This window comes from Lepisma saccharinum, chromosome 29 (genome assembly GCF_977018435.1).
Source record: "Lepisma saccharinum chromosome 29, izLepSacc3.1, whole genome shotgun sequence".
NCBI classification, from domain to species: domain Eukaryota; kingdom Metazoa; phylum Arthropoda; class Insecta; order Zygentoma; family Lepismatidae; genus Lepisma; species Lepisma saccharinum.
In genome coordinates this window covers 10,118,886-10,145,750 of record NC_139257.1, presented here as the reverse complement: position 1 = coordinate 10,145,750, position 26,865 = coordinate 10,118,886, and the positions used below count along the sequence as shown (strand labels likewise).

Sequence of the window (26,865 nt, the reverse complement as noted above, 5' to 3'; positions counted from 1 at the left end):
TACTTCCTTGTGACATCTGCTATCCAACAAGGTACAAATGTTGCTAACATTCACATTTGTGTACAAGAAATAATACTTCATTCATCTTCATGTGAATGGAATCAATGCACAATACAATTAAAGAACATTACACGTCTTGCTCAAAGTGGGCACCTCCGTTACGAATGCAGGCACGCAGGTTTTTACGGACATTTGGTCTCTTAACTCTTGATGTGATGGTGCCCTTGATGTGTTGACCAGCTGTTAAGATCCTCTCCCTGAGCTCTTCTTGCGAGTTTACCTGTGTCTTGTCATGTGGCTCCAAATGTAAAAGTCGCTAGGCCTGCAGTTAGCACATCTTCCACAAACCGTCGTGTTCGCACACTTCGCGGTCGTCCAACTTCTCGACGAGGTGGCAACACTGATCCTGTTTCCCGAAGTCGAGTGTCTACAGTTTGAAATAAGGTGTGTGATGGTAACACCCTATTTGGAAAACGTGCTCCATACAGACGCCTTTAAGCACGGCTATTACCTCCAGCTTCCCCATACATCAGATGCATGTCCGCCAGCTCTTGGGACGTGTATGCAGCCATCCCTTACACCGGGCTACAAGTGTTTATGGCCGTTAACACTAGTACACTTCACAGAACACGATGGGCTGTGGCAAAGAATTAACACGTAACACTGCTAGGTCAAATGTTTGCCCAACACTACTGTCCAAGAACCTCACGTATTTCCATTCAACCGTGAATGTTTAACAACCTGCTGCTGGAAGAACACCTGAAGCACGAATAGCACAGACACGTGCGCTCCTTCATGAGGAAACGGGAGTTGGTGCCCCTAGCGGGAAATGTGGTACTTAACCAGATCACACGGACACCCATCTGCCATTCTGGGTACGCAACCTATGACAGTTCATTTTTTACGTTTTTACGTCATGGTGCCCTTCGCTCAGGAAATTTTCCTTGTTTTTTGGTGCCATTCAACACATGCCAATTTTCGTCGATACCAGCTCACGCAGAACGCACACCCACCCCACTCCCGTCAACATCTTCGTTCACGTCCTTTGGGGAATCCCTTGCGCCGACATTGCACAACATTGCCGCGTGATTTTTTGACAAAAGCGTACCCAATTTCTTAGTGGACCGCCCAACACCGACGACTTCTCTCCACCCCTTTTGCCATTATTCACTTCGGAAAATAATTTTCCCACGTTTTCAAACGTCAATAACTCGGCAACAAAGCCGTTTCCGGAATTTCGTTCCATGAACTTTCCATCTTATTTTCACTCGTACAATCACCTCCCAAGCGTTGTAAACGAACTTACGAAACAATATATATATATATATATATATATATATATATATATATATATATATATATATATATATATATATATATATATTGTAGAGATATGGAGACCATTAGACCGAGAAAACCTCGTCATGTTAATATTCACACTTGTTCATTTCCTGAACTTGTCCGACCAGCGAGCGATCTCAAGAATGCGCTAGCTTGTAACTTCCGTAAAACCAGGAACTGGAAAGGCAAACGCGTGGATCTAAACAGGATCTACCGCGTTTGAAAGGTTTAACAACCTTTCGAAGCCGAGAATGATAAAAGCAAGCTCCTACCCGGAGCTCGCTCTCTTTTGATTCTGACACTCATCGACGCTACATGGATAACTAGTCCGATTACTTTACAACACGTTACACTGCTAACTACGACGATGGAACACGGAGTTACCGCTGCCTAGCATGCTACAAGGCGCAAGAGATCGCTTGGCTTGGTGAACTGAGGGTCGCTGGATAGAACCTTGGAACTGTCACGATTCGGTCTGCGAGAAGCATTAGGACAAGACAACACACACATCTACCAGGTATGAACAAGCGTGAATAACCTTTTACACCAACTTTCCATATCTCTACCCTCCTACGGAGCAGGTTCAGCCATCAAACATTATTAAGCTCTACCTAAATGTTTAAATGAAACTTCCCTGTACCTCTCAAAGCCCAGGTAAACGGGCTTACAACATGGTGGAGTTGCTTCAGGCCCTTTTTTTGCAATTAAGTACCCTCCTGTACGAATTGCTTTACATTAAATTATTCCCTCCCACCCCTCCCTCCCACTTTGGGAGCATTTTTAAAGTAAATTTTTAGTAATTCCAATTCATACTCCCACAAAACGCTTAAGATGCGTCAGACCCAGTGACAATTTTGTGTATTACCTTATGGAAAACAACCCCTCTTTTTCTTTTATGCCGAGCCCCCCCTTTTTCAACAAAATCTAGTTCTTCTGCATAACATGTATTCAAGCATCATTCACACAGGAATGAGAACACTTGCTTATACTTCTTTGACCAGCGATATATTAATGACATAAATAACTGTATACCCATACTTTCATTTGTTCTTTGGTCAGCACGACGAACCTTCGTTTATGAATACGTCACAGATAGCGTTGCACGAACACCTAGATTCCTCCCTCGACCAAATCATAGAGTTAGCAACTGCAATCACGGCAAATCCAATAAATTCACGACCTTTAACCCCAATTCCCTCCCCTCCACTAACACGGTTAAGGTCCGCTAATAGAAATTGCCCTCAATTTGTCCTTGGACTACAAACACCTAACAAAAACCAACCCCAGCCCTTAGCGAGTACCCCGGCTCCCGTTTCAACTTCCTCTAACACTGTTAATAATTCTGATCACTTAACTGTAGAAATTCCCACGACTAACATGGCTACCCCAATTCCAACTGCATTATACCCGGCACCATTTAGCGGAAATGACCCTAAGCACATTGATTCATTTTTCCTTAAGTTTCAAAATGTAGCACACGCCGCAGGATGGTCGGAAGCTAAGCGTAAAGAGATGTTACCTTTATTTTTGACGGACACCGCTTTAACTTATTTTCATGACATACAGAAACGACCCAATTTTGTAGACTTGACATACACCCATATCAAAGACGAGCTAAGTACGTTATTTAAGGGTTCATACTTGTCAGCAGATCCTGTACAGATAATTCTCCAGAGAAAACAGGTGGTAAGCGAGCCCATTCACACCTACGTTATTGCTAAAAAGGCATTAGTCCAGCAATACTTCCCGAACGCCACTGAAGAACAAACTCTCTCTTACATCATCACGGGACTGCGAGCCAAATACATTGGCTGTTTAACCAACAAGCATTTTGCTAGAACAGAAGAATTAATTGCCCACCTACAGAATTTCGAACGCCAGCAGTCATTAATTAATTCCCGTATGTTGGAAGAGAAATTGGAAATTGATCAGGCCATTGCTCAGGCGAGCTTACCCCAGACATTCACTCCGTCACCATTTCACAGCTGTTCGCATGCACAGGTCTATTCCCCCCTCTCCAGTAGTGCACTCAGCCCGACTCAGCACTTTGTACCATACAACCAGTGTCCATCTTCTCTCCCACCATTGACACATCAAGTCCAAAGTCCGGCTCTCGTAAATAGTTCCCACACAGTGTATCAAGGAATGTATCATATACCGAGTTCTGATAGTGCCCGCTCCGCGGCAACACCAGCCGTACCCAGAGTAGAACACGCTCCAAGTGCTACCTCTGGTGACGAAATAAACAAACTTTCGTCACAAATCTCGACCTTAACTCTGCACTCGAACGAAGAGATCAACGCCAGTTCTCTCTTCAATCTTTGCTCAAATGTGCTGGAATTTGCGAAAACGGCTAATCAAAACGCACATAACAGAGGTTTCAACAAGGGGAATAATAAGTCCTCTTCCTACAGAAATAATAATAATTCTAGAGCTAATCACAGAGGTAATTTTCGATCGAACTCAAGAGACCAGTTCAGAAGTAATGGTAACAACAGGTTTCAGCGTCGAGATCAGGCTAATCGCGACGATGCAAATACCTCAGCCTGTAAGTTTTGTGGTCGTTATAATCACGAGAGCGACAACTGCTTTTACAAGCCACAACGAGACAGTGATTTAAACTAAAATCGTCTTCGACTTGCAGGAACGAAATCGAAGATAATACCAGACTAGATAAAGTTCCTATAATTGAGAGAAATGGCCTATACTTTATTAATAGTAGTATACAAGGAAAACAGGTAGATTTACTTATTGACGTGGGTTCCCAAATCTCAATTTATCCTTCCCATCTTCTCCCTACTGACAGAAAAACATACAAAGTACAATCCACAATCCAAGGTGTGTCCGGATCGAAACTGAGTGTGTCTGAAATTGTAGTTCTTCCTATCATAATTGGAAAGCGTAAATATTCGCACCCATTTAGAATAGTAGATTCAATTAACGTCCCTCCCCTTTTAGGAAATGACTTTTTGAGAACGCAAAGGTGCGAAATGTCATTAAAAGACAATACAATAACTCTTTGTCATTTAGGACGTACTCCTAATTATAGTATTTTAAGATCAAGGTACAAGACTCACCAGCTGTCGCATGACATATTTACTCAAATTGAGAATGTAAATGTGTATGAGGGAAAAGCTACCCTTTCAAACACAGTTCAGTTAAGTCCACGATCCAAGACTTATATCAATTTGAACATTACCACTACGACACCTAATACCCATAAGCCTGTACTTTTTACACCATCTGCTTCCCTTATGAGCCAACATCCAGTAGTCCTTCCCAATGCTGCAGTAAACCCGCAGTCACCTGTCATTCACATACACAACCCTACGGAAACCACAATCACTTTGGAAAGTGACACAATATTAGGCGAAATATCGACATGTGAAATTTTAACTGACGTTACTTCCGTTTGGGAACATAAAAGTGAAGATGTTGCATTTTCATACTCTTGTAATGAAAATACTATAGTAAAGCAACAACTTAGTGAAAGTCAAAAGAAATTTGACCCCTCCCTCCTCACAGTTAACCCTGATATTCCCCGAGAAGAAAGAGAAAAAATCCTAAAGCTCGCATACACGTATGCAGATATTTTTCTCTGGCCAGGGGATAAATTGACTAAAACTAATGTTTTGGAGTATGATATCAAACTGACAGATGACACCCCAGTGTATGCCAAAACCTACCCTATTCCTTTTCATTACCGAGAACCCATGAAACAGGAAGTTCAGAAGTTACTAGACCAAGGTGTTATAGAGCGCTGTGAAGGGAGTCCCTATCGACACCCAGTCCTATTAGTTAAGAAACCCAATGGGACTTACCGTTTTATCTCTGACCTCCGCGATTTAAATAGGATAATAGCTCCGATTTCCTTGCAATCCCCAGACATAAAAACCATCATGACAGAGATGGCTGGAAAGAAATATTACTCAATTTTAGATATGTCCAGTGCATTTTTTCAGGTTGGATTAACAGACCGTTCTAAAGACATTACCGCCTTTTCTATTAACAATCTTGGTAGTTTTAGGTATGCTAGGTTATGCCAGGGATTGAAAACATCCCCCGGTGTAATGAATCGCGTAAGCGAACTTGCCCTTAGCGGAATAGACAGTTCAGAACTTTCTGTTTACACTGATGATATTATTATTTACAGTTCAAATCTCCCACACATGCTTAACATACTGGACAGAGTGTTTCAAAAGTTACGAACAGCATCCCTTAAATTATCACCCTCTAAGTGTAGGCTAGCTTTTACCGAAGTTAAAGTCCTTGGTAATTTGGTATCTCAAAAGGGAGTTAAGATTTCAGAACACATTCTTAAAGCTATTTTGGAATATCCCACCCCTACCACCAAACGCAAGCTTCGTAGTTTTCTAGGACTTGTCAATTTCATCCGACGATTTGTGCAAGGTTTTGCAGGACCAACAGAATGTTTATTTAAGCTTCTTAAAAAGAATGTTAAGTTTCAATGGACTGATGAACACCAGAAAAGCTTCGAAACACTGAAAGAAATGATCACGTCCGCCCCTATCCTCCGCCCTTATGACCCTAAACGCCCCTCATATGTATACATTGATGCGAGCGGAATTGGCATCGGAGGATCGCTGTTACAGCCTGATGACGAAGGAAATTTACATCCATGTGCCTATTGTTCACGAGCCTTAACAGACACAGAGAAAAGAGCTGACACATTTTCACTCGAAATTGCAGGTGCATATTACGTACTGAAAACTTTCAAATTTTTTCTAATGAATCAACATTTTGTGGTTCTCACAGACAATAAAGCCTTGTCTTATCTTCGTTCAACTAAACACCATAGTTCTATTTTAGGAAGAAGAGCCCTTTATTTTCAGAATTTTGATTTCGAAATAAGGCATGTCAGCGCTAGTAAAAATGAACTTGCGGATGCACTCTCCCGTGCAAGTTTACCGCTTGACAAGACTAATCATGACAAGAAAGATGATGATGATGATGATGACTTATTTTTTCATCAAGTATTTCATGCACAAGCAGCAGATTTTGATATTAGTTCAGAACAACGTAAAGACCCCTATTTCAGAGACATTATTGATGTATTAGAAAACAAAGATAAAGCTAGTGACCCTAAACTAGAAAAGCTTTCGTATTCTTATGTACTCAAAAATGGAGTCTTATACAGGACTAATAAAATCAAAACTGGTAATAGGGATAGACTTTGTATTCCTCATGCATTAAGAAATCAAGTTTTCGATCTTATTCATGCACACAAAATGAATGGAAGTCATCAAGGTGCACAAAAGACATATAATTTAATGCTTATGCGCTACTTTCTCCCCAATATGAAGAAATTTGTGTACGATAAGGTTAGACATTGCATCCCTTGTCAGATTTCAAAGAAACCACAAGGTTCTAAGCCGCATACGCTGCAAACATTTCAACCAGCCCAAATCCCTTTCCAACGAATTCATATTGACGTATGTGGTCCTTTAGTCTCTTCAAAAACGCACAAATACAAATATTTCCTATCGGTAGTTGATAGTTGTACAAGGTACGTCATAACAGCTCCTTTGGCTAATCACGATGCACAAAACATAGCAACAGCTTTAGTTGAGAAAGTCTTTTTAGTCCATGGCATCCCAGAGACGATCTATTTAGATCGTTCAACGCCCAATTCAAGTTTACTCTTACGAGAGTTAGCCAATATTACAGGTGTACAACTAAAATATGTAGATACTTGTGCCCATTTCACGAATGGATTAGTTGAGAGTTCATTTAGTTACTTAAAGAAAGCTATGAGAGTCTTTGTGTTAGAAAAGAAAGCTTCGTGGTGTGATTATCTAGCTAGCGCAGCGTTCAGCCACAACGTTACAATCCATTCTGGATCCCTCCAGAGCCCGTATTTGACTTTATTTGGCTACAACCCAAGGATCTTAGCTGACGCTGTCCTTCCTTCGAACCCCGACAATGTTTCCCAGACGAACGCACAGAGACTTGAACTCCTGACCTCCATACGTAAGACCGCACATGACAACTTGAACAAGCGTTATGAACAGCAGAAAAGGTACGTAGACAGCACTTCTAGACAAATACAGTACTCACCAGGACAACATGTATGGATTCTAGATGCCACTCCAACTCCAGGCGTGTCAAAAGCCTTTGCGTCCTCTTATAAGTATAAAGGAACTATTCTTCGCAAAGTTAACGAGAATTCCTACGAGGTAACTTACATCGACGGGAGAAGTAAACAAAAGACTGACACTATCACTATTTCTAGACTTAAAGCCCGCTACGACTAGTGCCATGATAACCCCACTAACATTCATTAACACGCCATTCCGTTGTCACTCGCTTTAGCCTCCTCGTTCCTCGTTGCGTACATTGCACATGCATGATCCAGCATTTTCTCACGCTCATCCACCGTCCCCCCTCCCCCTTCTTCCACTCCTCGTGCACGCACTGCATTTCTTCGTTAGAACGAACTCATTTTTATTTTTAATACAACATGGTCATTTTTAATTTTAACAAGATTAGGATTACAGAATGCTATCTCAATCGTCGGAACATTTATAATACATCTCTTGCCTAATAATTAATTTTTTTTACAGATATTTTAATGTTATTTTATAATTTGCGTTTAAACGCATAGTAATAGTCAGAACATATCACTTAGCTGATTTGACTAATAAGTACTTAGTGTGTTTATGATCCGAACTACCAAATATTTTTTTTTTCCCCATTTGCTGGTACATATACGCTCAAATGAAGAAAAAGGTACAAAGAAATAAAGAACGAATGAACTAAGATAGAACAAGATCAATGATTTAAAGAACAAATGAACTGCGTAGAACTTGCTTGAACAATTGGCTTTTTGGCCATAGCAATTTTTTTTATTTACGCTCAGGTGTACCGCGAACTGCTTCTTTGAAAGCTGCAATGCACTAAATATGTTAATAAAGCATATAATACATATAGGCAAATGTTCCCACTCTCTCTTTAATTTTATAGTTCAAATATTGATAGCATACAACATGGTATAGCTCATATCCCATGAAATTACAAACTTACTTTATTTTTCAATGAACTATTACACAAATATATTACTTACTCTTTCTCACTTCTTTTTCAATTTTTTTTTATTAGCAGCGAATCGAAGGCGCTTAAACCTTTGTCCACAAGACACATAAAATTCTTGCCATTGCTTTTATAAACGACATTTACACATATTACAGAAGGAAATGTCTCGTAATCACTTAGTTCGTTCTATTATCGCTGAATTCTCCCTTTCTTTTCTCATTTCATTCCCGGCTAAGCCGACTATTCTAACTTCCCCCCCCCCCCCCGTTGCGCTCCGGCGAACTTTCCTTACAACATGGAATTATTCCGCCTACTCCCCCCCCCCCGTTGCCCCGGCGAATTTTTCTTCAGGTAAACCTGTTAATCAAAAACAGGTCCCCTTAAAAACTCTACACCATACAAGTAATAACGCCCCTTCGCCGTCATTCAAATTAGATATTACCTCCCCTCCCCCCCAAAATGATTCACCAGTTTTAACTGAAAGTCCCTTTTCAATCGATTTTATAACCCGTCATTACTTATTGAAAATCTGCTCCACTACCTTTTGCTTTTTCCTAATTTTTCCTCTTACGCTTGTTTCATTATCTCATCACCATGGATGTTATTGGACCCATGACGACCATCGAGCGACAGACCTAGGCTCATCGCAGAGACCAACAACGTTCTTGTGGAGTTCCAGCACCAACAAGGACCCGTTCCCGTCTGAACCCATGGCTGATCTTTCCATCTCTCACGCCGCGACCCAGATGTGGAGCGCTTTACCCAGGACGTTTCTTGCCCCGAAGCGCCATTGCAAATTTGACTTCAAGACTGCCCTCCCATGACGATCTACATCGACAAGGCCCCGCCCACTGAGTGCATTGTGCTCTTGTTTACTGACGACACATGATCCTTCTTGTTATTTTACATCGGCTACAAGTGTTCCGGTGCTCAGCTATTTCAAGTACCGTAAGGCACATGCCATTAATACAAACATATGTCATTTACAGTGCCAAAGTTAGTGCCCATGGGTACTACCCATATTGGATTAGAGATACGTCTCTTTCTTTTGTGTTTTTATTTATCGTCAGCTGCACAGCACGTCCAGCTTATGGCGGCATGCAGTTTACAGAGTTGCCATAGGTAACATGCCTCAAGGCTCCGCCCAGCATTGTGTATGTTCCGCCGAGTGTACTTTGAACTCAGCAAACAGTAAATACAACCGCTTGCGGTTCCCGGCGTTTCTTCACACTGTGCTGACATGTGTTTTTTTTTTTTTATTGTGCTGTCATCACTCAATCAAAACTAGTTCAGTGTTACGCTTAAGCAATTATTTTATCCATGCCTCAAGACTTAGTTGTTGTGCTCGTACTTTTTGAGTTTATACGAGGCTATAACCTACAGTTTTCAGTTTTTTTTTAATTCTACGTGTTTTTATATTTTTTTTCTCAACGGTGTTTAGTGCCACGATATGATATGATTCTTCTGGTGATTTCAATTTTTTTTCTACGGTGATGTGATTCTTCTAGTGATTTATTGTATTGGTTTTCTACAAGTATGATTTGTTAATAAATCCTAATTTTTAAATATAATCTACTCCAGCCGAAGTAGTCGACCATCACAGAGTGGTTCGAGTATTTCAACAAGGGGAATGTAGAGATATGGAGACCATTAGACCGAGAAAACCTCGTCATGTTAATATTCACACTTGTTCATTTCCTGAACTTGTCCGACCAGCGAGCGATCTCAAGAATGCGCTAGCTTGTAACTTCCGTAAAACCAGGAACTGGAAAGGCAAACGCGTGGATCTAAACAGGATCTACCGCGTTTGAAAGGTTTAACAACCTTTCGAAGCCGAGAATGATAAAAGCAAGCTCCTACCCGGAGCTCGCTCTCTTTTGATTCTGACACTCATCGACGCTACATGGATAACTAGTCCGATTACTTTACAACACGTTACACTGCTAACTACGACGATGGAACACGGAGTTACCGCTGCCTAGCATGCTACAAGGCGCAAGGGATCGCTTGGCTTGGTGAACTGAGGGTCGCTGGATAGAACCTTGGAACTGTCACGATTCGGTCTGCGAGAAGCATTAGGACAAGACAACACACACATCTACCAGGTATGAACAAGCGTGAATAACCTTTTACACCAACTTTCCATATCTCTACCCTCCTACGGAGCAGGTTCAGCCATCAAACATTATTAAGCTCTACCTAAATGTTTAAATGAAACTTCCCTGTACCTCTCAAAGCCCAGGTAAACGGGCTTACAACAATATATATATACACACACACACACAATGTGGAAGAAAGTCATTGGACACCACATGTCAGCGGATACCATCAGTTTTCTTGCAATCAATAGGAGGTCGGTCCGCCTCTGGCAGCGATAACAGCAGCCACTCGTCGTGGTAAACTGGCCACAAGGTCTTGTAGTACACCGAGTGTGATATTCCGCCATTCCTCCTGCAGTACAGTCACCAACCCTGGAACTGTAGAAGGACAAGGTGATCGCGACCTCAATTGGCGCTCCAGTTCGTCCCATAGATGTTCGATAGGGTTGAGGTCGGGGGTCTGAGCAGGCCAATCCAGTCGGATGACATTATTTTCTGCATAGTACTCCGTGGTAGCCCTGGAAACATGACAAGTCGAATTATCGTCCTGGAACACACAATCTTTGTTTCCTTGGAAACTCCACAATGTGGGGAGAATGGACTTGTCGAGAATATCTCGGTAGGACGCAGACGTCATGTGGCCATACACCGGTACCAGTGGACTCACGCCATGCCAGCTGAAATAACCCCAGAACATAATGCCGCCACCACCATATTTTACTGTGGGCACTACACACTTGGGTAACAGACGTTCTCTAGGTAATCGCCATACCCACACTCTCCCATCTGATCGAAACAGTGTGAAGCGTGATTCATCGCTCCATAGGACCTTCCGCCATTGCTCCACCGTCCAGTTTATCCGCTCTTTACACCAGCATAGTCTCTGCCGCTTATTGCTTTTTATTATCAGGGGTTTGTGGGCAGCGGCTCGACCATGATAACCGAGCGCATGGGCCTCCTTGCGAAGCGTCTTCGTCGAAACAGTCAAATTGGTCGCACTTTGAAACTCTTCTGCAATCGAATGCAAGGGACGGGTCCTGTTTTTCCGAATCTCCCTCTTCAGCACTCTCCTGTCCCGGTCGTCCAATTTCGTGGGTCTTCCTCTTCGTGGTGCATTGCTGCAGTGTCCCTTTTCCTTCCACTTCTTGATGACAAAGGCTACAGTTGATTTAGGGACCTGTCGGGCATCAGCTATGTTACGTATCCTCATGCCTCCTATGGAGCAGCCTACTATGATCCCTCTTTCAAACATGCCGAGCTCTTTCCTGTCCGTTATTTTATCAGCGAATGATCTGAGAAGCCTCCTGCTGCCGTATATATACCCGTCTGTACTGTCTTTTCCATGAGGAGTTCGTTTCAGAGTTGAAACCGGGGTATCCAATGACTTTCTTCCACATAGTGTGTATATATATATATATATATATATATATATATATATATATATATATTGAAATCTACTACAAATATCACTGTAACACTACTTACTACGATTCCAAACTGCACTAATATATCAAAATTTATTTATGTGAATATGTTTTTCCCCATCCTTATTCCGTACTTGAAATTTTCTAGTGCCCGTTGCTTGTCACTGTTTAAGATATTAAGATACCAACGCCCAGGTCCCTTTACTTCCATCGTTTTCTTGTTTCCTACCACACGACGTGCAGAACCACGCCTTCTCGAACGAGGTGACCAATCACGAACTTCCATTTGTATGAGTTTAGGCACATGCTTTGAGGCTAGTTACCCTCGTAGGGATAATCCAGAGTTGCGCGACTCGCTGTGTTCATCGCACCTTTCGTGTTGGTGCAACAGAAGATGATCGTTACTCGAGGATTACCCTGACCCACGGATCATTTTACTCCCGAGTTAGTGCAATGTTGGTGCAAACGGGCGTAGGTGTCACCCGACTCAGTTATTGCAAATATTTTGCTTTCTGCATATATTGTACAGTCAACGTCAAAGATAATGGTAGGCAAATTGTCCACCGCTTTTTTAATTACTTCTTTATTCTACATCCTGTGTTGTTTTAAGGAATGAAACTATGTTTGTTCGAAGTAGGCGTTGTTATCTGCTTATTGAAGTCACTATTTCAATTCGTTGTCATCACATTGTGTATACAGATCGAATGAAAATGGTGGTGGACACCTTGCCTTTGGGGTGGAGTTACAACCAAATAGAATCAAGATAAATTAACCAAACGTGCAGACAAAACTCAGCTGCGTGTTGAATGGCTGACCTCATACCACCAGTCAAGTAAAAAATAGACCTGGACCCCAGGTAACTAGACTAAATGTAATTCTGGCTGCCAGAATCATCAATACAGACTTTTCATCATCATATCAACACGGCATAACCTGCATGTCAGTGAATACTTAGGCAAATCAATCAACACAATTGTAAATGCATCATGCATACCTTATATTCTATTTATATTATTATCTGTATTTTAAATTTACCAATAAAGATGTAGAGCAATGATTAACGGGGGAACCGTAATTCGAGAAATTGACGTCCCAGTTTATTTACAAAGGCACTGAGACACAGCGTATACCCTCGAATGTATACGGGTGGAGGTTTGGTTATATTCGGGGGTTCCCCCATTAATTATAAAATTCGCCTACTGTTACTCCAGTTAGGCCATTGTAACTTTCTGACGAAAACAAGCTTTTCGGAACAGACTTATGTGTTCACGTTTTTCCCAACCCTATCCTTAGAAGAATTCCTCACAGGTCACGTGCAATCGTCGTTCTCCTACCTCAGGGACAGCACGGCCATGAAATTAGGCGTGTAGTAGAAGTTCGCACTGTTGCCACGTCGAAACACAACCCTGTGTGTTCGAAGGTTTAAGAGAACGAAAGATCTTGTTGTAGAGTCGGTCTCTGTAATCCATGTGATACAAACTGACAGTATTTGCTCGAAAGGTCAGAGATGAAACAAAAGTGCCCCGGAGAGAGGTCGGTCTGACGCTCGAACTAGGCAACGCAGCCCGGTAGACGTTGCCACACAGTGCACGGGAACCAGCGACTCTTGTCCCGCTCTCGTTTTGCATTCCCGTATGTGGCAACAGCGCAATTCCGCCCTGCCGTCTACTTTCATGACCGTGCGTTTAGTTACACAGAGACAAACGTAACAGAATAATATTGCAAATATGATATATTATTCTTTTCAGAGCGGTTATTTATTATGGGATTCTGAAGTTTTTAATCTATATCCCCACGATTTTAATTGGACTGCTCATATACGCCAAGTACTACAACTGCGATCCATTGCTATCCCAGGTATGCATTTATTTTCTATTTATCTCTTACATTTCGTGTGCAAAATGATACGCATAATTATGTTTTGAAAGTATACTGTACTAAATACTTTTGTAATAACTTATATTATATGGAGAACCAAAAACCCTTTAGTTATTTTTTTATTTTAGAAATTCGTAATAAACCTATAAGGGAACTGGAATACACTCTGGCAAACTAACTCTTTCTTCTATATGGAACATAACGATCTATCAGAGATAATTGTCCACCTACAGTGGAAAAACTATATTTACATTATTTTACATTATTTTACATTATTTTCAATAGCTCCAGTCATTCCTATTCGCTTTTGAATAACAGAGTTAAGAATGTTGAAAGAAAAGTTTGAATTCATTTGTTCAGCCAATTCACAGCAACGCTTCTTATGGGATGATAATATTAGAAAGTGAAAATATACATGAAATATTCACATTTTTCCCAGAGCGTAAATATTTAAATTTGTTCTGGGGGGGGGACAGTAATTTTTAGAAGCGGCTGCACTACCCTCGCCAACCCTTGTCGCCATCCCTATGGCTGTATATTGAAAGTTTTTACCATAAAATGAATAGTGGGCCAACCAAATTAATAACTGAGATGGAAATATATTTATTAAGTTCCATCGTGAGTAACTATTTTATGATACTGCATTCTTATATGCACGTAACAAAACCGTTGCATGAATTCTTCATTGCAGAAAATAGCAAAATCAGATCAGATTGTTCCTTTTTTCATGATGGATGTGATGGGGCATTATCCAGGCTTCCCTGGTCTATTTATTGGAGGAATCCTTTGTGCAACATTAAGGTATGATTATGTGATAATGTATAATTGTTCATGAACTTCATAAAAAAAATGAGTGGTGATGTTTCATTTGGATAACCTCGTTATATATTACTCAAAATGCATGATACCACTTGAGAAAGTTAATTATTTAAGATAAACATAATGTTTTACAGTGTTCATGCAATGCGAATAAGTTTAAATAAATGTGTGTTTTTCAACTGAAGATATTAAAGCTCTGTAATCGCAAAGCTATGCTCTTTCAAGTACATATTAATGAAATGTGAATTAAATTAACAGCACGTTGTCGACTATTTTCAATTCGCTGGCCACCATCACCATGGAGGACTTCGTTGCATCCAAATGGAGAATGCCAGAAGAGAAAGTTCTCAGAATTGCCAAATGGGTTTCTGCTTTATACGGATTGATTGTGTTTGGTGTAGTCTTCTTCATTCCGTATCTTGGAACAATAAACCAGGTATGCTAAAACTAAACCTTAAAGAAAGTCATCCCAAAAATAGCTACTGCTACTAAACGTTTCATGTTTTAAGAATATATTGTCATACATGAAAGCTTGTCTGAAAATTACGTGCATAGTAAAGCAAAGGTATGATTGAATTTTCTGTAATAACAAGAAACATTTCACTTTAAGTAGTTATTCTATTCTTGAAAAATGTTTACGAAGTAGAATAAATTTAGTATCCATGTACTTTCATTGTTAATTATGATTGATTGATTGATATGTTGTTTTAAGTCCACTTTATGCACAGTTAGGCTAATCGGGACTGGACCTACAGTTTAAAGTGGGATCCGAACCACTTGTGCCTCCACCGGGTATCGAACCCGGGACCCCTTGATTACAAGGCGACGACGCTACCACTGCGCCATCGGGGAGGCCCTGTGTTAATTATGAGAATCCATTCTTAATAATGATGCTCTAATTTTTAACTCTGAATTGGTAGCTTGTTTTTCGATATTCGATACATTTTCATGTGATATTTCATTGCCCATCCACTGGTCCCTAGGTCCAGATGAAATCTCCACTATACTCCTTGGCTCTTCCTCTGTCTGCCTTACTCAACAAATGTTTCTCTAAGGGTGTGTTTCCGAAAAACTTCAAACGGGCCAACATTGTGCCCATTCACAAAACTGGAGATAAAAAATGTGTAAAATCCTATAGACCAATCTCACTTCTATCTCCACTATCAATTATTTGTGAAAAAAATCATCGAAAACAGGTTACTTCAGTTTACGTCACCATATATAAACTCAGCACAACATGGTTTTCTTCCAGGCAGCTCTTGCCTAACAAATATTTCTGTCTTACTTTCGCATGCTGCCAGAGCTATTGATAATAACTCCCAACTTGACACTATGTATTTGGGCATTTCGAAAGCCTTTGAAAAAATTAATCATAAATTTCTTCTTCATAAATTATCATCCAGATTTAACATCCATGGCAAATTTCTCTCTTTACTGCAGGACTACCTCCATGAGCGTGAACAACGTGTTGTTCTTTCAGGTACCTCTTCTAACTTTCTTCCCGTTTTGTCTGGAGTTCCTCAGGGAAGTGTCTTAGGGCCGCTCCTATTCCTTCTGTACATGGATGACCTCCCTGAAAAACTGTCCTCCCTCCCTATCAATATACTTTTGTTTGCGGATGACTGTAAACTCTTTAAGGAGATCTCATCGCATCATGACATGATGATTTTTCCAAATGATCTCACAGAACTAGTTAAATGGTGTCGTCAGTGGAATTTAGAACTAAAGCCTCAGAAATGCTCTTTCCTTACTTATTCCCTAAAAAAGAACAAAGTGCTGTCTACTTATTCTATTGAAAACAATCCAATCCAAAACGTCTCCACCCAAAAGGACCTAGGTATTATCATGGATGAAAAACTCACTTTTAATTATCATATTATAGCTACCACTAAAAAAGCCATGCGCCTTCTCGGTCTTCTATACAGATTTAGCGAAATTTAAAACCCATCATCTCATGCTTTATTCTATAAATCTTTCATCTCGCCCATCCTCGAATACTGTTCCCCAATTTGGGCAATGGCCTCAAGAACCAATCTCACCAGAATAGATTCTGTTCTCAGTTTCTTTCTTGCAATTGTTCGCCATAGAATACTTTCCTTTCGACATGTATCCAAATCAGACATCATGGCTGCTCTGAATATTCACACTCCATCCTTTCGTCGTGATCTAGCTGACATGAAATTTTTATACAAGATAATAAATGGCAAAATCAGAACAGATCTCCTAATCAGTGAATTCACACTTAGGGTACCCCAAAAGCAAAGGCGAAACCTGCAACTCTTCCAGAACCCAACCACTAGGCTATCCCTTCTACAACGATCCTTGTTTTACAGACTCCCAGAAATCTACAACAAACTACCCCTGAATGTAGATATTTTCCTTCCAGAACGTAATTTTTGTATATTACTGACCAAGAACATGTAAATCTATCCCATCTTGTTATTGTTTTTATATTTTGTTATTTTTTTCTACTTTATGTTGTTTCAGTGTAAAATGGCCAAATAAGACTGTATCTGAAACTCTTAGTAAATGAATAAATAAATTTCTAGACTTTTGAAGAAGCTCTTGTCAAGCTCATCAGGAATATTTTGTTCTGGGGGTTTTATAAAGAGAAGGTTTAATAAATATGAGCCCGCTATCTTAATCAGCTTATCTATCTTCACTGTGTTTTGGTGCATCGTCAATATAATTTTCTGTATCATATGAGAGAGTTCAAATCTTTTAAACCCAAAGACATATTACGTAATGTAATTAACAATTACGTTTTATCTATCATTCGGGGATCATCACCCTATAATCTTTTTCAATACATCTTATTTATACATGAGAAAAACTGAGAACTGATTTCAAATTAGGACAATATTGAGAAATCTTGAAATTTAATTAATATTGCAAGTACTTGTCTTCAATTTAAAGTAATATATTTCCTTAATATGCAATTCCAATACTCATTGAGGGCAGAGAATAGACAAGTTAATATATTTAAGTATAACACGATCTGAAGGGGAAATATTGTGTTGTAAACAAATGAAAAGTAATGAGAATTATTATTCGTGAGATAGTTTCTAAGTATAATGTAGGATAATAAATATAAAGTAGTTAAGTTGAAAAGTTGCACCTTTCTTTATAAATGGAATTAAAACTCTATTTTTTGTTGCAACTTCTATAAGTATACTTTGCCCGACGATGTGGCTGAGTGGTTATCACATCGCGCTGCGACGCCAAGGATCCCAGGTTCGAATCCCGCTCGGGCATGGTTGTTTGTGAATGTCCATTCATCAATTTCATAATTTCATGAATCATCCCCATCTTCGCAAATTAGCCTAGAGGCACAAAACGCGGAGTAAAATAAATCAAAATAAATAAAATAAAATGTAAGTATACTTTATATTGCCTACGTGTTTAATAGTCAGATAATATTTCATTCTGGAAATGTTTCGAATACATTTTTCGATTGAGATTTGCAATAAATAAATTTATGTATTTTTAATGTGAGTGTTTAATATGAGAGATATATATAAATACCTATACATATATAATACATATAATAAATTACTCCTTTATTTTACAAATAACCGTGTAACATTGTTCATTTCAGAATTCATATCTACAAGAGAGATTATTTGCGCTTGAATTTTGTTTTACGTCCGTTTTTGTGCACAGGTGAACTAATTGGGACTAGGTCTCCAGTCGAACGTGGGATTCGAGTTACAATGTGGCTACACGGGTAACGAACCCGAGACCCCTTGGTCATAAAGCGACGTCGTTACCACTAGGCCATTAGGCGGGCCTAAGAGGGGTTACGACCTCAATATTGTGTTAAGATATTTTAGGTGTAGAATTTCAATAATGAGGGCCGTTCAGTCATAAATTCTGACATTATACGAGTTCAAACTGGTGCGTTAGTCAGTTGGTTTATATCTTCTAATATTGAGGATATTTTAGTACGAATGGAGCAAGTATATTTATTATATTATGAATAATGGTAACTATTCTTCTTGAATGTAGCCCAAATATTAGCATTGCTCCAAGTGTCTCATTCAAAGGATCTTTCACTGCATTCGTCGTATTGCTCTAGTCGAAGGATTAGTAGGAAGAAAATTCGTACGTAATATGAATATGTGATTTTTACTCACAAATATAGTTTAGAACCGTATTGTGAATGGGACTCGTTCAGACGATGTGAGTGTAAATTCACATTTGAAGAGGGATATTTTATTATGATCAATGATTGTTCTTATTTTTACATATCTATAATAAGGAGCCTAAAGCTATTGTGATTAGACAAGTAAATGTAGAAATTATTGGTGTATTAGGTAGTGCAATAAATATTTATATGCGAGCATAATCCTTTTGCTTGGAGCCAAAAGTATTAACTACATACTAATTATAAATATATATATATATATATATATATATATATATATATATATATATATTTAGTACTAAATTGAAACATGCAGGAATAATCAAACTACGTCTACAAAAGGGCAATGTTACTCCACTGCCTCAAATTCAACTTGATGTGTGCGTGAGATATTACATCATATATGCCAAATTAGACAAATTCCAATAATAACATGAAACCAGTGAAACTCTGTCTCTTGATATACAGCACCTAGTATAGTGATTAAGACTTCACATTATCCATAGACGTGTAGGACTTTAATATATATTGCTAGAAGTTTACAATTACTGCTTGCTTTGGAGGGTTTTGGTAGAGCCCTATATTTTTCTCTAATAAAATGGGATTCACTAAAATTACAGTAATACCTAATCCTGATACAATTTCTGTATGGGAGAGCCAAGGGGAAAGAAACGAAGGAAAACATTACAGAGATATTAAATATAATAAAATGAATGATCATTATGTAATCCTTCATAGGTTCCTGTCATTATTTGGTCACTGTTGATCCTCGTACGAGAACAAGAGGCATCTAAGTCCAGAAATGCGGTTTTCAGTTTTGTTTAAATAAACTCTTCTTAAGAGCTTTACTTGGAGTCAAATCGACATATTTCCTCTTTTAGTCTTTAGCAGGAAGGTGGAGTCAGTTATCTTCAACATACTGACTCGTATTAAGATTCAGTCGTATTCCTAAGAATACACCATTTCCTCTCTACTGCAAATTTGGTTCTCACACGACGTTATGTGTTTTGTATTTTTCATTCATCCAAATAATATAAATCATATTCATATTGGTAGTGCTTAGGTTAGTACTAAGTGAATAGGTTTTGTAAATACGTATTTAAATAATCCCATTGTATTACTAAATGTATTACATTTCTTGATATAATATCACATAATACCAATATTCACTCCGCCGGAAGTACACTCCGCGGCAAAAAAGAATCGCCCCCTCTAGTAATAAAGTGTAAAAATTTTCTTTGATGCAGTATTTCTTCATTTGTGGAATTTTTTCAACAATGTAATATATATTTTTGTGATATTTTAAAGTACATACTACGTATGTACATGAAGGAGGGAATTCTTACATTTTCCTACATTTTGGCATATTATTATTATTGTTGTGACACAAATTATGTTAATTCCTTGTTATTATATTTTTTATTGCAAATGTAGAGTATATTACATTTTTCAAGAAATAACTAAACAATAGCGTAAGGCAAAAGGCGATAAAGCTTAACAATTTAATCGACTAACAGCTTTTTTTGTTCATTTCTTCATTATTGCCTTCATTGTTAGAGTAAGTAAAATATCATAAAATGTTAAAATGACGTAAAGTATGTACAATTGTCAAAATAATTACAAAAAAAAATAAAACCTACTGCTTGAAAAAAATATTAGATTTTATCACAAGGGGGCGATTCTTTTTTGCCGCGTAGTGTAGTTACAAAGCAATTGAATTAAAATCAATACAAAATTGTTAATATTTGCTTCCCTCCTTTCCGTTTGATTGTAATTATACACCTATTTTACAGTCGATGATTACAGTAACCAGTATGGTTTGCGGCACCACAGGAGGATTGTTCACTTTGGGAATGTTTTATCCCTGGTGTAACTCGAAAGTAAGTATAATAACATAGTTCTAAATTTCATTTTAGGGACATTTAAGGGTTACGTGTGTGACTTTTTCACATACAATGTAAGGTTCTAGACATGAGATTGGATTAAAATATAATGAACTGATTTCACATAATTGGACGGGTTAAAATTACAGTGGTGTAAGTCACTTTGTTGAAAAGAAAAAACAGTCTGACTCACAGCACTTTGCTGATCAACACAGTAGCTGTTTTCTTTATCACTAGACCTTAAACTGTCGGCTGTTGACAGTTGAATGAATCTGTGATTGACTTCACGTTTTCTGTTCACAGATTAACTTAACTTATCTCGACCTGGTTTCTATGTCTAAGTGTTTTTTTTTTTTTTTAAAGTGACTTACACCACTGTAACTTTAACCCATCCAATTATGAAGTACTTTGTGGGGCCCGCAAACAAACAAAACAATACCACCATCGAGTGCATGAGATTAACAATAGAAGTTTACAAACCTGAATAGTGCCAGATATTGTCATGTTTGCAGGAAAGAAAGAAAAGCGTTTATCTGGCTGTGGATCGGAAGACGTACTGCTCCAGACACTGGCAGTGTGAAGCTTTGGTTGCCTTGGTGGCAGCACCTTACACAACATCCCCTTCTTTATTGAAGCTAAGTGTTTTGTTTCCATATGCTACATAAATCTTACATCTCACTAAAAAATATTTTAAACAAAGTTTCTGAAACTTAATTGAAATTCAGAACCTCAATCTTTTAACCAAAATATGAAAATTGTACATTTAACTTTTTGAACCATAACCATACCCATTACAATAACAAAACCATATTTTAAACATAATCTTTCAACCACTCTGGAGCGTGTCTTTCCATTCGGGGATGCAACTTCACCAACCTCTCACTTTTCTGTAATTATTAACTTTTAGCATTTCTAAAGCTGTCCCTGCATTTCGACCAAGCAATGCTTTTTGCAACCCTTCTACAACATACACTCTTGTACAAAATTCCTTGCCTTTAAATCAGCATGTTAAATTCGTAGTACCTAGCACCTTTAATTGTGTACCATAGTGGTCTTCTAAGGCCCGATTGCTTTGTACTTAAATTACAAAACATACTTGGAAGTAACACTCTATATGGTACACATACACAATCAGCACCTGGATCTATCAAAAAAGTAACAGTAGTGGCAAGTTCCTTAATGAAAATTCTGAATTGGAACTAGATCCTCGAATTTTTCTTACAAAATATCCTCCGCATTTGCTCTTTCGTTAGTGTTTTGTTCATTAACATTAGCAAATTCAAAATGATTGATAGCTTTATTGATTTTCTTCCTACAAACTTGAAAAAAATGTCCTACTTTTTTACAGAACCAGCACGTCACTGTTCTAGTGGGGCAATCTTTCAATTTTGGGTGAAATGGTCCTCCACAGAAGGGACTCAATATAGTTATTAGACTTGCTTTTCCTATGTGAGAAACGCCCAGTAAAAGAGAGTTATTTGTTTCGTGGGGTGCCACAGGCTTTCAGACGACGTTGGAGGTTTTCTGTAATGAACGGGAGAAAAGTCTTGAAATTTGTGAGTAATAAAAGAAACGAGCCCTTACATTTTGTAAATCAAATGTGTACTTTTAGAATTAATAGTGAAGTTTACATATCTATGGTCCTACCATATGCGCTGACTCCATGGGGCTGGAGGGGGGGGGGGGGCTCGAGCACCTCCAATGTTAACGATGTGGGGGCAGAGCCCCCCGCCCCAAATAATTTTGCTTAAGAGGATGTAATGTATTATTTTGCTTCTCTTGTAAAGTTTACTCTGAATTGCGCCACATGAACTTAACATTAAATACACATTTCAAATGTTCCATCAACTTTGGGGGGGCTATGACCAGAGACAGCAAAACACATGACTTATTACTATATACTAAGTATGTAATTATGTGTATTGTTGAATTTTTTACTAAAAAGAGTTTCAAAAGACGATGTGGATGAACTAGGGTAGTGGATGGGACGTTCGTGCTACAAATGGCTCTCACATGACATTCAAAACGAGATCATTGATGTATTAGAGGGATCTGTTTTGCACTACGTGGTAGCAGATATTAAAAGTCGGGAATATTTTGCTATTATGGTTGACGAAACTTGTGACATATCCATCCGTGGGCAATTACTATTCTGCATTCGAACTGTGAATATAAATTTTGATATTTTTGAGGAATTCATGAGCTTTTATGAGATTCCGAACACTGAGGCCAAAACTTATAAAAGGGAGAGAGTGAGTCATTCATTAATTTATTTCAGTGATCAGAGGCCCCCCCCAATAATTTCGACAAGTCGGCGCCCCTGGGTCCTACCTTATGTAAACATAGATATAATCAGAAACGTGTAAATCAAAATACAAACAGTGACATTACCAACATTTTGTGTTCCACTTTTACCACCATTTCGCATACTTTGGAAAAATCCTATTTTAAGTAATTTTACCTTTTCATTTTAATGCATTTTATGTCCAATGATTGTAATCGTTGCCCATAATAACAATAACCCATGACTCTTGAGAATCAGCGTCTATCTACGGATTGGATTGCCAACCTCACTCCCGCAAGCATCAGCAGATGTTCACTTGTTTCTTTCAGTTGTTTTAAGTCCAATTTATTCAATGACAGGCTGGTCGGGAATGGACCTACAGTGAAACCAAAACGATCCACCGTGCAACGTGCCTTCACCCTGTATCGTTCCCGGGACCCCTTCATTACCTGGCGACAACGTTACAACTACGCCCCTTAGCAGAGGCGGGTGATCATCCAATGAGTTACGAGGTGACGTGTGATCAGCACGACGGACCTTTAGTCGTTGCTGTATATTTCCATGCCCAGGTTACGCTACTCACTCGTAGCTCCCTAATTTCCTCACTATGGTGGATGGCCACCGGTGAAGAAAGAGAAAAGTTATTACCAGGGAACCAGACTCGAACCAGTGCACAAAGCCTGCCGCCTTAGACCGCATGGCCACGGTGTGTGACTTCTAAAACCCATTCCTTGCTATGGACGTATCGTCAAGTGACCGCAACTAAGCCAAAATTGCTGTACGTCTCCAGTATGCTTTCACACTGTATAAAACTTCACAATTTACTACACACTTCCTCACACAGCATGAGTTGATTTACAAAATCAGGAAACTCTCTCCCTAATCACCTGTAACTATTTTTTTTAAAAAAAAAGGCAGTGAAAAAATGAAGTTAATGGAATCATCAGGCCAGTGTTAAGATTGGTCATATCCATGGCCTCTATTTCGTTCACTTCAATCGAGATTGAGCCTAAACCTAGCCACGTCCATAACACTCGTGCTTGTAGGAATTGACGTAACATATTTTACAAAAGTTAAATATATAAAGAAAATAGTCTTCATATATATAGGGTGAGTCAAAAGTCCCTGACCACCCCTTATAATATAAAAGGGAGTGTAGATTGCAGCAACTGGTTATGCTAGTACGAAGGAAAGTCCTAAAATAAGACCCCCCCCCCTAGTTTTGCAAGGGAAATTGTACAGAAATGGGGTTAACCAGACCGTGTTGGAACACAACAGACACCCATATACCAGTGGGTGAAGTAAGACCACGATCCAACAGATGGCGTGAGCGTAGTGGGTGCAAATGAGGGGAGGTGGCTCTCAGTTGTGGCCCGGCAGATATGGAGCATCTCATGCGTTATCTTTCGGATTGTGACGGGGGATGAAACGTGGGTCCACCATAGCACATCCGAATGGAGTGGAAACATCCGTCATCTCCTGTCCGGAAGAAGTTCAAGACAACTCCCTCGGCACGTTACTGTCAGACCCTGTCCAAATTGAAGCAGGCTATACGGCGTAGGCGGCCTGGCTTTCTCACATCTGGCGTGCTGTTGTTGGATGACAATGCGAAACCACACTCGGCGAGGGCTACGCAACACCATCTTGCAATCCTTGGTTGGGAGCGCCTTACCCATCCGCCGTACAGTCCCTATCTCACGCCGAGTGACTTCCATCTGTTTCCGGTTTTGAAGAAGGCTCTCGGAGGAAGGCGCTTTGGAAGCAATGCTGAGGTGACACATTTCGTGGAACACTTCTTCCGTATACAGGACACTCATTTTTTCCAAGAGGGTTTTTTGAAGCTTATCAAGTGGTATGGCAAATGTCTGAATGTCGGGGGTTCCTATGTGGAAAAATAAAGTAAGTATGCTATTCCTTTTCTCATTTAAGTTTCTAGCTTTTCCTTCCCATCTCTGTCCACAGTCGCCAGGGGAAACTTATTTTCGGACTCTCCCTTGTAATATGTTAGGCCTAGGGGGAAACTTTCTTGGTGCATGTCATGACAACGTCTGCAATCTTGGGGACCGCCACCTTGGATTTAACTTCATTTCTTTAAATGGGAAGGGGGACATGTGGAAGTATTGGGCTAGAATTTGTACCTATAAATCACTTGAATATACCACAATCATTAATTTATTCATTTTTGGTTTATTTTGATATATTCAGTTTATAGTTGCTGTATGATGGATATGTTTTACTTCCTAGGGGGCTTCGTCTGGAGTTGTTGTGAGCATGATTTTTGTTTGTTGGATCGCAATCGAGGCTCAACTCGCAAGAGAAGAAGGGTTGATCGTTTATCCGAAGAAGCCTGTCTCTGTTGATGGCTGCATGTGCAACGAAACTCTAACGTCTACACCAACCACTTCTTCCGAAGGGTAAGTGTCTGGAGTGATATGTGAGCATGATTTTCCTATTCTGAATCGCAATGAAGCCTCAACTCGCAAGAGAAAAATGGTTATTCGTTTATCCGAAGAAGCCCGGCGCTGTTGGTGGCTGCATGTGCAATGAGGTACTAACGCCTACACCAACAACTTATTCTGAAGGGTAGGAAATTTAATGTTCACTCCCAAATTCAGGTCATTAATTTTGACGGATGATAATGGTAGCATTTGCGAGTATAGATTAACCATTCCAGCACCGAATACACAGTATAATGACCACTCTTGTAGCTAAGGCAGGATTGTAAAATGTGGTAGCTGACCGGTTTAACTTACTCACTTAGAAGAAAGTATTTTAATTGTATTCCGCACACGTAACTTTAAAAAGAAAATAGACATTAAAATTATTAATTTCTTTATTTGCATTCAAACAAAATACAAAAAAAACACATATACGTTCATTCTGGATGTTGAAAGTAACAGAGAATGACATGTCACATTCCAGTGTCACTGCTGGGACAAGCGTACTACATTTTTTATATTAAAGTAACTATTATACTGATAGCTAAACAACATTTTAATTACAGTTTCTGTGCAATGTAATATGAAACATAACACTGTTGATTAAGCATAACTACCCTAAATTTTCTCAGATTTGTAGCTACAAGTGAACACTTTTGTGTCGTGAGTGGGACAGACGAAACACTGCCTCTTCAGTTAATAAGTATAGGATGTGCCATCGGCTGGTTTCTTTTTAAAAGTGCGATAAAATAAACACCGTGCAATATTTTTTTTGTTTGTTGCTTTATTGACAAGAGTACACCTTCCGATTAGTTATGGAATGTAATTTAATTCAAATGGCTGCCGCGACTCGCTTGGCAGTAGCCCATTCTGACAAACCAATTTTGCAGGACATTATCGATGGTTTCTGGCTCTATTGCACGCATAGCATGATGAATATTGTGCTTAAGTGCCTGAATCGTTTCTGGATTGTCAGCATAACATCGATCTTTAACGGCACTCCACAAAAAAAGTCCAACGGAGCCAAATCGCAGCTTTTCGAAGGCCAGGCAACATCACCAAAATGGCTGATTACAAGCTCATTGAACTGAGTCCGCAAGAGAGCGATTGTTGAACGGCTTGTGTGGTACGTAGCGCCATCCTGCTGGAACCAAAGCTCGCCCACGGCTAAGTCAGCAATTCAGTTGCTGAGATCTGTGGCGAGTTGACGTTCTCGGTTTTCGGTGGACATTTTCAGCAACAGCAGCAATATTCTTGACGGAGCGCACTGGACGAACACGAGGATAACTTGTGTTATCACTTACAAGGGAGGTTATCTAAGTGTCCGCCTCCGATTTCCATGAAACTTGGCAGGGGTATAGAGGGGCCCAAAGGAAGAAATACGTGTTTTTTTTTTGTTTCGGCTAAAAAACAGTTTTAGGGGCAAAACCTCCCCTCTAATGTCACGATGAGGACAAATTGAAGTGGGGATCTGACCCATGTGTCCCCCTCCGATTTCC

At 39.4% G+C, this 26,865-nt stretch overlaps 1 protein-coding gene across 1 annotated transcript in view; it reads left to right on the top strand.

Annotated features, from left to right (window-relative positions):
* The window catches only part of LOC145981358 (sodium-coupled monocarboxylate transporter 2-like), a 210,070-nt gene that overhangs the window by 164,470 nt on the left and 18,735 nt on the right, over positions 1-26,865 (top strand). Inside the window, exons 9-13 of the mRNA XM_083114590.1 lie at positions 13,666-13,774; positions 14,487-14,596; positions 14,873-15,050; positions 20,555-20,641; positions 25,173-25,342. Of these exons, the coding sequence (XP_082970716.1) occupies positions 13,666-13,774; positions 14,487-14,596; positions 14,873-15,050; positions 20,555-20,641; positions 25,173-25,342 (654 nt within the window). The remainder of the gene's footprint in view (positions 1-13,665; positions 13,775-14,486; positions 14,597-14,872; positions 15,051-20,554; positions 20,642-25,172; positions 25,343-26,865) is intronic.